General features: G+C 42.8%; 1 protein-coding gene across 1 annotated transcript in view; it reads left to right on the top strand.

Annotated features, from left to right (window-relative positions):
• The window catches only part of MUSK (muscle associated receptor tyrosine kinase), a 58,597-nt gene extending 44,212 nt beyond the window's left edge, over positions 1-14,385 (top strand). The window contains exons 13-17 of the mRNA XM_066612610.1: positions 581-740; positions 3,074-3,254; positions 6,981-7,172; positions 11,067-11,215; positions 13,703-14,385. Of these exons, the coding sequence (XP_066468707.1) occupies positions 581-740; positions 3,074-3,254; positions 6,981-7,172; positions 11,067-11,215; positions 13,703-14,385 (1,365 nt within the window). The remainder of the gene's footprint in view (positions 1-580; positions 741-3,073; positions 3,255-6,980; positions 7,173-11,066; positions 11,216-13,702) is intronic.
• The last annotated feature ends 742 nt before the right edge of the window (positions 14,386-15,127 follow it).

The raw sequence follows: 15,127 nt of genomic DNA, 5'->3' as shown, positions 1-15,127 counted from the left end.
CCCTGAGCCCCCTGAAAAGCTTGTGAATAATACATCTCTTTGATTTCTGAGAATTCCCCCCGCCACTGCAGCCCCTCACACCACACCACATTTTATGCCATCTCAATGGATCTGACAGGCACCACTTTTCAGGGGCTCCAGGGGCTGCAATGGAGAGAAAGAATGCGTTAGGAGTGCATCACTGCACTCGCACAAGTGTGGGTATAAAGCTCTGGGTTTAATCACAGAAGTTTGATCACAGAGTCTACAGAAGTTTTATCTCTGAGGCTGCTAGGTCTCAGATGAGCAGGAAAATTGGTCTGAATTATATTGCCTGGCAAACCGTTCAGGCAAACTACCTCAACTGAGAGAGATATTCCTGGAGGCCTTTTTGGGGAGAGAGGATGGTGAGTAGCAGGGCCAACTTCCCATACTCCCCCACACCTTTTTGTTCCATTCATGATGCTGACTAATCTATTCCTCAGAATGGCTATCAATACCAAGTGCACAATGTGCCCACTATACACAACAGCTCGCAAAGAGCCATGAAAGAACCTCACTCTGAAAAACATCAGTGGAATTATTTTTTTTTTATCACCAGACACCCCACTCACATAGAAGAACCCCTCAGATTTTCCCAGAGCTCTCCAATGCCGAAAACTACTGTCGTAATCCAGGAGGCGAAAATGCGCAACCTTGGTGTTACACGAAGGACCCATCTGTAAAATGGGATTACTGCAACGTGCCTCGTTGTGGAGATGGTAAGGGGTCACAATCCAAAGTTTATAACAGAAGATGCTGTTTGGGTGTGATCTAAGATATGGGATATTGCCCAATTCACCCAAAACAATATGGATACACTGTTTTAAAACATTTAATAATGCTTGTTACACCATGAGCTTAACAGAATAGCTCTCTTGCTAACACAAGCCACGCCTCCCTCCCATGTGGTCTGCTAACCTCCCTCCCAAAGCCATTGGCAATGGTGTTGGATGCAGTACAGGAAGGCTGTAAGAGGTGAGGAAAATACTTGGAAACATGAGAACAGTGATGCTCTGGATGATACCCAAGGGGTAAAGAACCCCAAAGATGCTAGACCCAAAGTTGCTAGATTTCAGTAGTTCTATTGTGAATTTTGAGGCAGTCTACTAAATATCAGTATTTGTTCTTCAACATTAGAATACTTTTCAGTTTGTAAAAACAACTGCATGAAGAAAGGAACAGCAGCTTGGATTTAGCCAGTTGCTGCCATTTTAACAGGTATATACAAGTCCAACCTTGTTTTACACGGATTTTTTATATACGGTTTTGACTCAACACAAATGGCCACTACAAAGGAGAAGGAATGTGTTGATCCCCGGAGAAGGGGAAAAATGCATCTCTTTAAAATCACCGTTTAAAAAACTACTTTTCTTGCTATTGTAGAGAGAGTCATGCAAGGGATTGCAGGAATAACCTAATTATCCACAGATTCTTCTATCTCAAATTGATGAGATGGACCCTTTAAATTAAAGGAAAACAATTCTTCACAATAGTTAGAGAGAGGGCAGCCAACTGACAATCTATCAATCATTCACTCTCCAAGTGACCCCTCCCTTCCCCCCCCAATGCGTGAAAGAAAGATCATCCTTTCTAAGGGCTGGAGAGAGACTGATTGTTGGATTTTCATCTTAATGACTGTATCTTAACATCACAAAGGTCAGCAAGGCTGTTTTTAAATCACCTGAGCAAAGGGACTGTGTTTTTTAAATTGATTTGCTATAGTGCGATTTTTGCCATCCACCTGAGTTCTGGGAATGGAACCCTTGCGAATAATGAGACTCAACCTGTACAAGTAAATGCATATAGATAGAATTATTACTCTTATCTTGACATCGACGTCCCCAAATCCAAAAGGTAAAAGGTACCAAAAGGTATGCACAAGCACAGGAAGTTTTGTGTGTGTGTGTGGGGGGGGGGGGTATTTGGCAGGTGACGGAAGAAGGGAGGAGTGGTTAACCCAACTTGTGTATCCCAATGTTCTCTTTCCACTGCCGCCCACCATTATTTCCTCTGCTAGCCTTACTTGTAGTTTTTGTATTCACATGTGGGGGGGGGGAGGGATTCAACTGTCTTAGAGGGACAATAGCAGGGGAGAATTGGTGTGTGGGGGAAGGTTAAGGACTTTCACCCAATTCTTTCCTGCATGTGTCCCCAACCCCACCCCTGCACTTGCCTTACAGAGTTTTCAGCCTCATATTTTCCTTGTAGTGTGTAGTTCCACCCTCAGCTGGAATCAGAAGCCAGGTCTTCTCAGCAGTAGTGTAGAGGTACATTTTGCAATATAAGATCCCACTCCCTATATCGCAGCCATGCCCAAAGACTGCATGCACATACACACACACACCAGCTTTACATTTCCTCATTACTGTGTTGTCTATTCCTGCTATTTATTTCTACTTGAAACTTATTCTACCTCATTTGAAAATCTCGCCCATTTCATCCCAAACCCTTGGAGAAGGTTGCAAAACTGTTAAAACACACACACACACACACACAAAATTTATATATATATATAAATTTAATTTATATATATAAATTGATGTTTTTGAAAGCAACCCAAATAAGTATAAGGGGTATATTAATGTACTAGCCTGGGCATGTTTATTCAGAGGTAAATTCCAATAGAGCTCATTCCTAGATTGTTATTCCATAGGAGTGTTATTCCATAAGAGTGTAGCCTGAGCTACATACTGACTCTTAGATAGCCCTTGGGAAAGAAAGACATGTACCTCTAAGCAAATTTCTCAGCTTACCTCCTGGTGAACCTGATACTTTTTTTAAAAAACAAAGATCCTTTGAAAAATGTTCAGAATCAAAGTTTGAACATTCCTGCTGAAGATCTCACCACTCCTGCTGTAGAAAGCCCCACAGCTCTGCTCCCCCTTGACTACACAACCTGCTTCTCCATTGTTGCCAACACTTTCTTGACAGCACTGCTCTAGCTAGGAAATCTTGCCATTCCAATTGCTAGCACTGTGGTTTCTGTGACAGTGTTGTAAGCATCCTAGCAATGAATGATGCCTCTCGTCATTACTTTTTGTTTCTATTTTAGCATCTTTGTCACAAGGAACCTCAAAGCCAAGTGTAGCAGTTCCACATTTCTCTTCTTCCTCCCCAACGTACTCCATGACTGTCATCATCTCTATCATCTCCAGTTTTGCAATTATTATCATTCTTGTTATCATTGCTCTTCTTTGCTGCCGAAGACGTAAGCAATGGAAAAACAAAACTAGGTAAGTTCTGGGCAGGTGGTGTCAAATAAAAGACCCATGGGCCGGATGTGGCCCCTGGAAGCAATTTATTCTGCCCCTGTTATAATTGGATTCTCCTGGCAGTGACAATTGGGCTTTCTCATATCTTGAAATTATGAACAAGATTTGCATGTTTTATCTTCTGTCATTTACAGCTAATGAGTTCCTGTATGAGAACAAAGTGGTTATTTCTGGCCATCATCTGCTTAATGACATCTCTTCCTGCTTAATGATGTCACTCCTGTCCTTCAGCAAGTGCAATAAATGCTATATGGCCCACTACATGAAATGAATTTGACACCCCTAGTATAACTACCTTTAGATCAAACGGTGTAGAATTTATTAAGCTAATTGCGTCTTTAAGTTGGGATTTAGGTTTGACATTCCAGTGTTGAGCTGCTGTGAGATACAGGAAGCTGAATTAGATGGGTCTTTGGCCTGCTCCAGCAGGGCTCTTTTTATGTTCATGCTCACTAATCTTGATGCAAGGATTGGCTTTTGCAATTCTTTCTAAAGGATATTCATGCATCATTTATCTTTTAAATAGATGAAGAAACTTTCCAACACTGACATAAGGGCAGTGCAGCTCTGAGGTAAGGGAACAAACATTCCGTTACTTTGAGGAGGCCTCTGTGAGTGACACCCAACTGCAGGATGCAGCACACGGCCCATTGGCACAGCTATGCCAGTGCTGGAAAGTACTGACATAAGGGGTTAGGATTGTGCCCTTAGGGCTCAACTTTCCAGCACTGACATAGCAGTGCCAATGTAGTGTGTGTTGCATCCTGCAGTGGGAGGCAGTCAAGGGGGGCCTTTTCAAGATAAGGGCATGTTTGTTACCTTACCTTGGGCCTGCATTGCAGCTAGGTCAGTGCTGGAATATTGGTTAGGATTGCGCCCTTAGTGTGTTAAATTGTAACTCCTTGAAGGTGATGAAAAGTTTGGCTGCCTAACAAATTTCTATTTCACACTGAAAACAGAGTAAGAGTTTCTGAGTCAAGCCAACTCAGCCATCTTAGTCCTGATTGTGACCAATTGTTACTGTAGTTGTTTTTACCACCAGCCCCACCATTCAGATGCTTTGGTGGACTCTTGCTCATGAGATGTGACCGGTCCGCTGTGTTTGCTCAATACTGTAAATGTGTTTAAAAACAGGCCCACTGAGATGACACACATTTTGACCTTTGATTTGAAAGCTATGTATACCCCCTTTCTCCCCATTTTGGCTACCACCTGTCATGCAAACACATTGGAACAAGTTAGCGTCTTGTTATCCTCTTCCTCTGGAGACTACTTACTGAGACTGTTCTTGAACAGAGTATCTTCAGTGTGATAAAAATAGGATTTTATTGAGACAAGAGTTAGCATTGAGAATTAGCTAAACTACATAGTCCAACAGCCGAATCCTATGTGGGACTTGGGCTGCTGGAACTCATGTTTCTATACAGTGCAAGGCCCTTTACAGCAGCATGGAATCTGGGCTGTCATTGTGCACAATTGGGCTGCTCCACAGTGGCTCCCAAACCTCCATTGGTGCTGGTAAGTTGGCGGTGGAGGTGCGTTGTGGGCAGGGAGAGGGAGAGCAGAGGGAGTTTCGGGAGCAGGGAGGGGAAGGGAGGGGTGGAACCTGGTAGCTGCAAACCCCACCCCTTTTTCTCTTCTCAGACTTACAACAACAAAATGATTGGTGTAGGTCTGAGGATTCCCATTGGTGATCAGGCAGCCTACTGGGGGAATATGTAAAAATTATTTCTACTTACTTCCTACTAGTGGTCCAATCACCTCTTCCACCACAGTGCATGCTCTGTCAGTGTAGCTAAATCAACATTAATGGTGGAGGATAGGATTGGGGAAAAGACTGATTAACTGCACTTGCTTTTAGTGATCTTCTGAGAGATATTTATTTACTATATTTCTATACTGCTGTTTAAGTCTGCAAAAGGTTTCTATGCAATTTGCTGTCAAATAAAATTAAATCTGATTTTTTTTTTTTGCGGTGCGGTGTCTTTCAGTCATTGTAAGTGGTTTACAGATACTAGGCTGGGGGAGGTAAAGATGTCTTATGAGACTTTCCAGTGAGGCTCTGGGCCTTGTTATAGCCTATTTATGAGCTGGAGAGACTGGGATCCAGGAGGAGCAGACCAGATTAATAGCTTTTGCTCCAGGGAGATTAGGACCCCAGAGATCACTCCCAGAGTTAGGACCAAAGGTGATCTGTCATCATGGAAGAACTGCCACTCTCAGGCTGCAATCCTAGCAACACTTAACTGGAAGTGAGCCTCATTAACTATAATGGGACTTACTTCTGAGCAGGCATGTGTAGGAATGGGCTTTCGTTGAACTTGCTGGGAAGTGCAGGGCTCAGATGTTCCCAATGGACAAACTTAACTATGGCAGGCTGAAAACTGACACAGATTCATACAGTAGAAAAAAACAAAGACAGGGTGAAATAGTATATCATCCAGTGTGGCTCACTCAGATAAACCAGTCGCCTGCATGGAAACAGCTGCAACTTGCAGTTACAGTATTCCTAAGGTTTCTATGAAGAGAGAACAGCCAATCAGCTTCCAAAAGGGGCAAAGAGAGTTCAGCGAGGAGGAGGGAAGATTCCCGGCAAGGTTTAAAGGGCTTCACTTGGATAGATATTCAAGGTTAGATTTCAACAGAGCCATGTATTTTAAGCGCATTTGTTATGGTTACCTTTTCATACCTCATAAAAACTAGAGCAGTGTTATCAGAACAGGTCACGTACTTGCCCTTTTCCAAAGCAAAGTCCTTGTGCCTTTGTCATGCTTACCTTGTACACAGGCCCCTTTAATTGTTCACAGAGCAATAGTCACTCAGTGTAGACAACCAGAGATATTGGTGCTCTGGAGCAGGGATGTCCAAAGTTTTTGGCAGGAGGGCCACATCATCACTCTGACACTGTGTCAGGGGCCAGGGGAAAAAAGAATTAATTTACATTTTAAAATTGAATAAATTTACATAAGTTTACATAAATGAATATATTAAAGATGAACTTATATGAATGAATGAAGGTCTTGCAATAGCTCAAGGCCCATAAAAGGCCTCGCACGAAGCAAGGCTGGCCTTTCCTTTGCTGCTGCTACTGCATCACGAACATGAAATAGCAAGCAGTGAAGGGAGCCCTCATCCCACAGCTCACATGACAGGTCAAACCTTCCCTCACACTGAAAGCAGTTGCGTCGGGCCAGTGTGTGCTGCAGCAAGTCTCCAGAGGGCGAGAGGCTCATTGGAGACTGGGGGCTCCCTGAGGGCCACATTGGGAGGTCTCAAGGGCCGCAAGTGGCCCCAGGGCCGGGGTTTGGGCACCCCTGCTCTGGAAGAACAACCATATGTGATTTGAAACACAGAACAATATGCATGTGTGAGGGCAGGTGACACCCCTGTTTTAGCCTAATGCTGCTCTAATCAATTTTGAGAATATTTATTTTATTTATTGAACAATATGTGTATACTGTTTTTCAACTCTCATGGTTCTCAAAGCAGTTTATAATAATCAACTCAGGTCTGTAGCATTGCTTTTACCATAATGGATCTAGATTCCAGAATACCTTGGTGCTTTATACAGAGAGGCATACTTCTGCATATTCCTTCTTTCTGTACGCAACAGTTCAGGGTTTTGAAAAGTTGCCTCTTGATCTGTTTCGTCTACTAAAGTAGTAAATCCCTTCTTCCTCATTTCAGGGAGCCGGCACCACCAGCTCTGACTACACTTCCTTCCGACCTTTTATTGGACAGATTGCACCCCAATCCTATGTACCAGCGCATGCCTCTACTCTTGAACCCTAAGTTATTCAGTCTGGAGTATCCTCGGAACAATATTGAGTATGTGAGAGATATTGGAGAAGGAGCTTTTGGACGGGTCTTTCAAGCAAGGTAAAATTACTTTCTAACTGCCTAATTATGCACAACTGCCTCAGAGTTGTTTTTGTTAAAATAATTATCTTATTGACTGAGAGTAAAAGAAGAAGCAGATGCCAACCACAGGAAAGCAGCTAGGATTTTTATGAGGGTGGCAGACAGACACAGAATGAGGAAATTGGATAAGCATTTGAGAAAACAATCATTGCTATTAGAAAGGGTGGCAATCCTTTTCCTGTGTTCATTGTCTGGTGCTGTGCTGGGAGGTGGGGGCTGCACCTTCATCAGCAGGTTGTAAGAGGGGGAAGGTCTAACTTGGATATGTCCCCAGGAAGTTCTCCCGCATACTAGAGCATGTGAGGACTAACTTCTGAACAGAGCTTGCATGACATCTCATTGATAATTCAGATACAGAGGGAGGTAGCTGCTTAAATGAATCAGCCCCAATTTTAAAAACCAGAGTTTCTTAAAAGTAGGTTAGAAAGATTCTTGAGCAGTGCAATCCTAAGTTCCCACACAGCAATGTGGGTCACTGAACCCAGTTTGATATAATTTCCGGTATTTTTCTTTTTTACTTCTTTATTCGTATTTTCATTAAATTTCAATTGTATTTTCAATAAAATAAATAAATTTAAAAAACAAAAACAAATTACAGATAAAGAAAACAAATAGCAATACATAACTAAAAAAATTCACTAGGTTGAAAAAGACAAAATCCTTGCTGAGTTGATTCAATAAACAAATATGTCAATTTTGAATTCTTAACACTATGTATCAGTCACCAAAGTTATTTTAACTAATTTCATTATCACATCATCTTCCTAATTTCCATTAGCCACTCCTTTTGTGTGAATTGAATGCACTTTTTCATTGTTTAGCATATGTCAATTAAGTGGCACTAATTAATATGTATTAGGCCCAAACCCTAGCCAACTGTCCAGCACTGGCATAGCTGTGCCAATGGGACATGTGCTGCATCCTGCAGTTGGGTGGCACTCACGGAGGCCTCCTCAAAGTAAGGGAATGTTTGTTCCCTTACCTTGGAGCTGCATTGCCCTTACGTTGGTGCTGGAAAGTGGGTTAGGATTGTGCCCTTAGTCTCAAAATATTCTATTACATTTTTTTATAATTAAAAATAAACACACCAGAATTCAATGGCAAATTGATATCTGATATTTTATTGATGGGTTGAAATTGATTCCAATGTTTTTTGTGCTCTACCACAGCTCCACCACAAAATCATTTTTTACTAAATCAACATATACCTGTTGCTGTATTACAGTACTTATTTTTCATAGTGATACATGCCACCAGGTTGCTACTTTTGTCTGCATTCTAAACAGAGGGAAAATTGTGAGCCCTTTGTAAAATGGAAATCCATATTTCGTAAAGCACATCACAAACCTTTCTTTGGGCATTTTATAAATAAAACCAAAATAAGCATTTAAAACTGTATTTTGTCCTACAGGGCAAGTAGCATCTTCCAAAGAAGATTTTTCATTGAGAAAACAACACTGGAAAGGGTTAAGCCCTCTCCCCAGGTGCAGCATTTCTGATTAGATTTCCACCCCTTCCCCCTGCTATAGTTGCTAGTAACCTTCAAAAAAGTAGAAGGAAATCTGATCGTAGATCTTTTGATGCAACATCTAATAATAATATTTAACATTTGCATAGCCCTCTTATGAGTGTTCACAGCATTTTGGTTGTATTGTCCTGTTGTCTTTGCAATAACCCTATGAGGAAGTAAGCATTATTATCCTCAAATTGCTGATGAGGCTGAGAGCAAATGGCTTGCCTAAGACCACCCAAGGAGTTTATGGCAGAAGTGAGGTTTGAACCTGGAGAATCCTGATCTGCAGCTGCCTCTTAGCCACTATGCCACACCAGCTGATGTAGTTTGGCTCTAAGTTTATAATTTGGTTATGGCCTTTAAGGCAGCTGCTGTCTCTATGTGAGGCAAATCAATCAAGAATAAAACTCCTAAGGCAGATGGGGGTGGGTGGGCTGGAAACACAGGTTTTCAAACCTACCAGATGTCAAAAACAACACAATAGGAAGGGAGTGATTTGTCACTCACTTTGTTTCACCTGCATTCACTTATCCATGTCCAAGGAGCCAGGTCACAAGCTGTCATAGATCTCTCAAAATATCCATAAGTCTTTGAAGCTAGCATCCAGAAGTCTGTTTGATTGTGAACATGCCACAGAGATAGGAACAAGACCAAGAAATCCACCTGAACAAGCGGATTTCCAGATTTCAGTCCCCGTTTTTTTAAAAGCAAGATTCTAGCCCTCTTGAGGAAAAAGAAACACCTTAAATAATGCTGGTCATTTTAGATAAAACATATGAAAAGCAAATAAAATCAGGATGGGCTGAGGATTTTTTTCTCTTTTCCCCAGGGCTCCTAGCTCACAAGTCCCATAATTTCTCTGCTCACATATTTTCCATGAGCTGTTATCCTTTTCTGGTCTCTCACAAGATATTTGAACAAAAGTTTCCAATTATTTGGCAAAAATTTACTGTAATTCTTTTGGTTTTGGGTGCTTTTTGGTAATGGGGAATATACATTTTAGGAACAAATAATAACCTAAATTTTTTAAAGGGGGAAAAATGTTAAATTGTAACACGAAGCAAATTGTTGAAATGTGCAGCTTAAATATGCATACTTTCTCAGTGTTAACAATTGATTTGATCTGCAGAATTTGAATTTTGTGGCTGCAGAATCCGATCATTTAGAATGGAAAATTCCAAACCCTTTCCTTAGACCCAGCAATTTCTATGTACCCCGTGTCTGAATAAAAGCCACTCATTTCCTTGAAGTGTCATCTGAGCTCTCTTTCAGAGCAGCCAACCAGTCACCAGTGTTTCACTGTCCTTTTCTCAAAAGAACTTTCTTTTCCCCATCACCAGAGCCCAAAGTTTACAAAAAGGCAGTGGTCAAGAAGGCATTTAACTTGAGCCATTTGCAGAGCATTGTGTTGCTCTTGCTTGCAAAACCCCATTGGCCCTCATGGCAGCTGTGTTGCTGTCCTGGAAGATATGTTTTCATAATGGGCATCTTGCCCTTCTTTGGCATTTGACAATGATGTGACATTTACTGCATCCAACGGCACCTGTTATGCTGCCGTATGTCTGGAGCAGACAACAAGAAAACTGGAAGTTTGCTTTGGTGACTAGAACTTCCTCCAGCTACTGAATAGTGAAGCAGCCTGACATTTAAGCAACAGCTGTGCAGTTGACCCGGTGTGTGGCCACCTCATTCCCCGAATCCCCAACGAGTATCACTTTCTCTCCACTGTCACACTTAGGGCAGTGTCGGAGGGGGCTTGCATACAGGCAAAGTTGTCATTCTTGGGCCCCGAAACAAAACATGGTGTTGCCAGGAAAATCAAATTCTGTATGCCGAAGTAAATAAAACTACCGTACTTCTCATCATTTGCATTCACAATAATAGGAACACTTTGAAAACAATACAAAATGGAACAACATAAAACGATCAGTGTGTGTAATGGAAACAATCACGTAGTCTGTCCCTGCCTTTATTGCCATTCTGGGCAGCGACAACAACGGGCAGGAGACACTATTTGGTTTGGTGAGCCCCTGTGCATAGCTGCCGCTGCCCAGAATGGCTCCAATGGCAAGTGGGAGGGGCTGCTTTCATGATGCATTGTGGCACCTGCAGTACTTACCATTCCCCCCCAGTTATGCTACTGACAGCCAGTGACAGAAGCATCACAAAGCAGTTTGCCATTTGAATCATAAAAGCCCAGTCAGCAGACAGAAATTAAAATACAAATCATCACAGCCTTCCTAAAAAACCTGCAGAATGTGGCTGACAGTGAAGGTCATATTGTGTGCTGCTGCTATCCTTGTCTTTTTCTTAATGCATGACTTTTCTTCCCATTTTAGGGCACCCGGACTGCTCCCTTATGAGCCATTCACGATGGTGGCAGTGAAGATGCTCAAAGAAGAAGCCTCGGCAGACATGCAGGCTGATTTCCAGAGGGAGGCAGCCCTGATGGCTGAGTTTGATAACCCAAACATAGTCAAACTCTTAGGTACCAAATCTAACATTATTGGGGTGGGTGGGTGTGCAGCATTACAGATCCAGTTCAATCTTACAAAGAAACTGAGCAGACATCTAGGGTAGCACCATTCAGGGAGCAACTTCCATACCAAAAAGCAAAACACATCCACTGAGCTCTAGTGCTGCTTTTGGCATATTTAGCTGTCTATGAGAACTCAGAATGCATCCAGAGTCTTCTGTGGCATCATTTGGGATTCTGGGAAATTTTTGTAGGGCAGGGGTGGCGCAACCCAGAACGCTGCCTGATGCCACCTTGGATCTGCTGCCTCTGCGCTACAACTGCTTCCCAACCCTTACCTTCCTCCTTGTGCTGTCATCAAACTCGGAAGTGTGGGACATCCAGTTTTATTTACAGGGACAGTGTGAACAAAATCCTTTGTGCTGCCCCTGTAAATAAAACCAGAAGTCCTGCACATCCAGGTTTGACAACAGTGTGCAAGGTCCATGATAAGGGAAGGAATGGTCTGCTTTATTGCTCAAGAGCAGCAGTCACCAAACTTGCAACCAATGGAAAACCAGTCCCTGCCCAGACCGGAGCTTTCTATTCTGCCTCTGCACAGCTTTTATCATGAGTAGATCTGGGCACTGGGACACTCTGGGCAGTTGCACCTGTTTCCTGGCATCCCAGAAGGCTTTGCAATGGGGTGTCTAGGCAGGCATGACTATCCAAAGCATCCCACTGCCCAGATCAACTCAGGAGAAGAGCCTCGTGGAGGTGGAACTAAAAAGTCCACTCACAGAGCAGAAGACTTTCACCAAACCCTGGATCTGGCCCATGGGCTGGGGTTTGGAGGAGCCTTCTCAAGAATGAAGTAGCTTCCATCAGTGGTGAAGTGGAGTGAGGTGGCAATGGCTGGCAGACTGGGATGAAAGCACCCCAAAATCCACCACCTCTCAGATCTATCTGCCTCTAATGCAACCCACATCAGCTGCCCTCATGAATGGCCTGGCCCTGCTTAGGGGTGAATAGACATTACAAGAAAGCAAGATCTTCCTGTAATAATTCCACAAGCATCCAGTGTTAATTGGCCAAAAAGCCTTCTTAGAACCAAAGCAGGGCCTCTCCTAGCTACTTCCTGGACGTAACTAACAATAATTATATAGAAAATAGAAAGTGAAACTAGCTTAAAACAACTGCTTTGCCCCAAGGGACTATGTCGAAGCTATACATTTCAGTAAGAGAACTGCACTAAATTTGCAGTTGCTCACTGCAGATATTTCTCACAGTGTAACTGCTCCAGGTCTCTTTCTTCCTTCTTACTGAGAATGTGTTGTTTTAACACAATATATAGCATGATGACATTGCGTTGTACCTTTTCTTCTGCCTCATATCATTTGCTGTTGGGTTTTGCTGTTTGAAGCATATCTGGATGGCTGCTAGTGACCAAGCAAAATCATGGCACATTTCATTGGAAATATTCTCAACTCCATTTTCATGGTGCAAGCCATTTTTGGAGTTTGAAGTTACTTCCTCAAAGTGAAATAACTGATTATATTTCACCAGCAAAAAGAAGAAACAGGAAGTGGACACTCTGTTGGAGTGATCTCTTTGTTTATTATCACCATGTTGGATAAATTAGGAAAGGCCAAAGGAATCCATCAGTTTTGGGTTGCGGGGGTGTGGGACCGTTGAACATCTCTTGACCTAAGAACCTTTTACGTGCACACTTTTCTACTAGCTAAATCCAGATGTTTTCACAATGTGAAACGTTGCCTGCTTTTCTCTCCAAAAAGGCAAGAGTGAGGCCGCCAATATGAGTGAGTCTATCCCAATATGCTTACAAAATGTGACAAAAAATGTCAGTAAGATTATGAAAGACATAAATGTATCAGAACCACTTGCTTGATGTTCACACTCTTTTTTCAGGTCTAAGATTAGTTGCGTAAGGCGATGTCCTTCAGCAGTGCACCTGGAATAATGCACAATTGTGTTATCTATTTAGCTCTTTCCAGGAGTAACTTTCCAAAAAATAGAGGTATGGTTCCAAGAAACTTCCCCTTACTCAGATGTGAGTGAACTGAGTGATCATTCTGACGTGAGAAAAGCCCCTGCTGTGTGCACCATTCTCTCCTATGCGCATATTTTCCTTTGTTGGATCTTTGTCATTCACTTTCAAAATGAAATGATTGATGGAGAGAAGGGTCCATGGTACAGCTATCCACATAGTGCTGAGCTGAGCAAGAGCTGCACATAAGAAACAGCGTGTGGAAATGGGAATCCTATTTTTCCCAAAATTGGGAAAATTCCATTTTTAGGGTGCACTGTTAGAAGCCTCTTTACAGATGATCAACTACCTATAGGACATCATCTGCAGCAAGAGGAAGGGTAGTCCTTATCTAGAAAAACTCTCTACTTTTTCATGCCCAAGTATCATAGCATGTTAGATAGCAGTTTGTTAATGTTTTTGTTCACCTTCAAGTGAACCGGAATTTGCTTAATGGATGTTCTTGATTTCAGGGGTGTGTGCTGTTGGAAAGCCCATGTGCCTGCTTTTTGAATACATGGCCTTTGGGGACCTCAACGAATACCTGCGCAACCTGTCACCACGCAACCTCTGTAGCCTGAGCACCAATAACCTTGACATAAGGATCAGGCCCTCCAGCCCTCACTTACTTGCTCTTTCTTGCACCGACCAGCTCTGCATTGCCAAGCAAGTGGCTGCTGGCATGGCTTACCTCTCTGAACGCAAGTTTGTGCATCGGGACTTGGCCACCAGGAATTGTTTAGTGGGAGAGAACATGGTGGTTAAAATTGCTGACTTTGGTCTCTCCAGAAATATGTATTCAGCTGATTATTACAAAGCAAATGAGAACGATGCCATTCCCATACGATGGATGCCGCCCGAGTCCATCTTCTACAACCGCTACACAACAGAGTCGGACGTTTGGGCCTATGGTGTGGTCCTGTGGGAGATCTTTGCCTTTGGCATGCAACCCTATTATGGAATGGCTCATGAGGAAGTAATCTATTATGTGAGAGATGGCAATGTCCTGTCTTGCCCAGATAACTGCCCTTTGGAGCTCTACAACCTCATGCGCCTTTGTTGGAGCAAGCTGCCTTCTGATAGGCCTAGCTTTGCAAGTATTCATTGTATTCTGGAGCGCATGTATGAGAGGGCAGTGGCGGCTGATCGTGCCTGAGGTGTGCTGGAGAGGACAGCATTGCATGACCTTGAATAACTGAGCTTGGATGAAGGGTAGAGCCTGGCCCTGGTATATCAGCCCTTGGTCCAACCTAGCCTTGCAGTTTTCACTCAGGCAACACTCCTGATAGAAAATTGGAGCAAGTAGACACCTTTACTTGAGCAAGGGCTGCAGGATCAGGATGAGTCACAACTCCAATGGCGGGGGGGGGGGGGACTCATTGTCAAAATGTCATTATAATTTTTTTTTTAATGTGTAGCCTTTTTATCCCAGCTTTTTCATGAAAATATTTCTCTTGAATGTACTTAAAAGCTAAAAACAGAATCAACAAAACAAGAAACTAAAATAGCAGCAGAATTTCAAATTCAAAACCAATGGAAAGAGTAAAAACGGACGAAATCAGGGATACATACTGATGTTTGAATTTCTGAGGAGATGTTGCAAGCAGTTGTTGCGTTATGCTTCATTAAGAAAGGGGAGTCTTGAGAAGTGGTAATAACAACCCTATTCTTTGCACTTTCCTTGTGAAAACCTTTAGTGTCTATTGACAGCCCAGTCCTATCCCCTGAAAGCCCAGACCATGCAGCATTGCGAACAGAGTGTGCACTGCATGTTGGGGGGGACGGGACCAGACAGCCCAGAAGTGGTAAGTAAAAATGTTTTGTACTTTCCTCTCTGTTGGCCACTTGGCCTCCAGTGGGTCTCCATGGACCTACGCCAGCTCTTTTGCTGGTGTAAG

Source organism: Tiliqua scincoides, chromosome 2 (assembly GCF_035046505.1).
Source record: "Tiliqua scincoides isolate rTilSci1 chromosome 2, rTilSci1.hap2, whole genome shotgun sequence".
In the NCBI taxonomy this organism is placed as follows: domain Eukaryota; kingdom Metazoa; phylum Chordata; class Lepidosauria; order Squamata; family Scincidae; genus Tiliqua; species Tiliqua scincoides.
The sequence above is the reverse complement of the archived record's forward strand: the minus strand, read 5'-3'. Positions and strand labels throughout refer to the sequence as shown.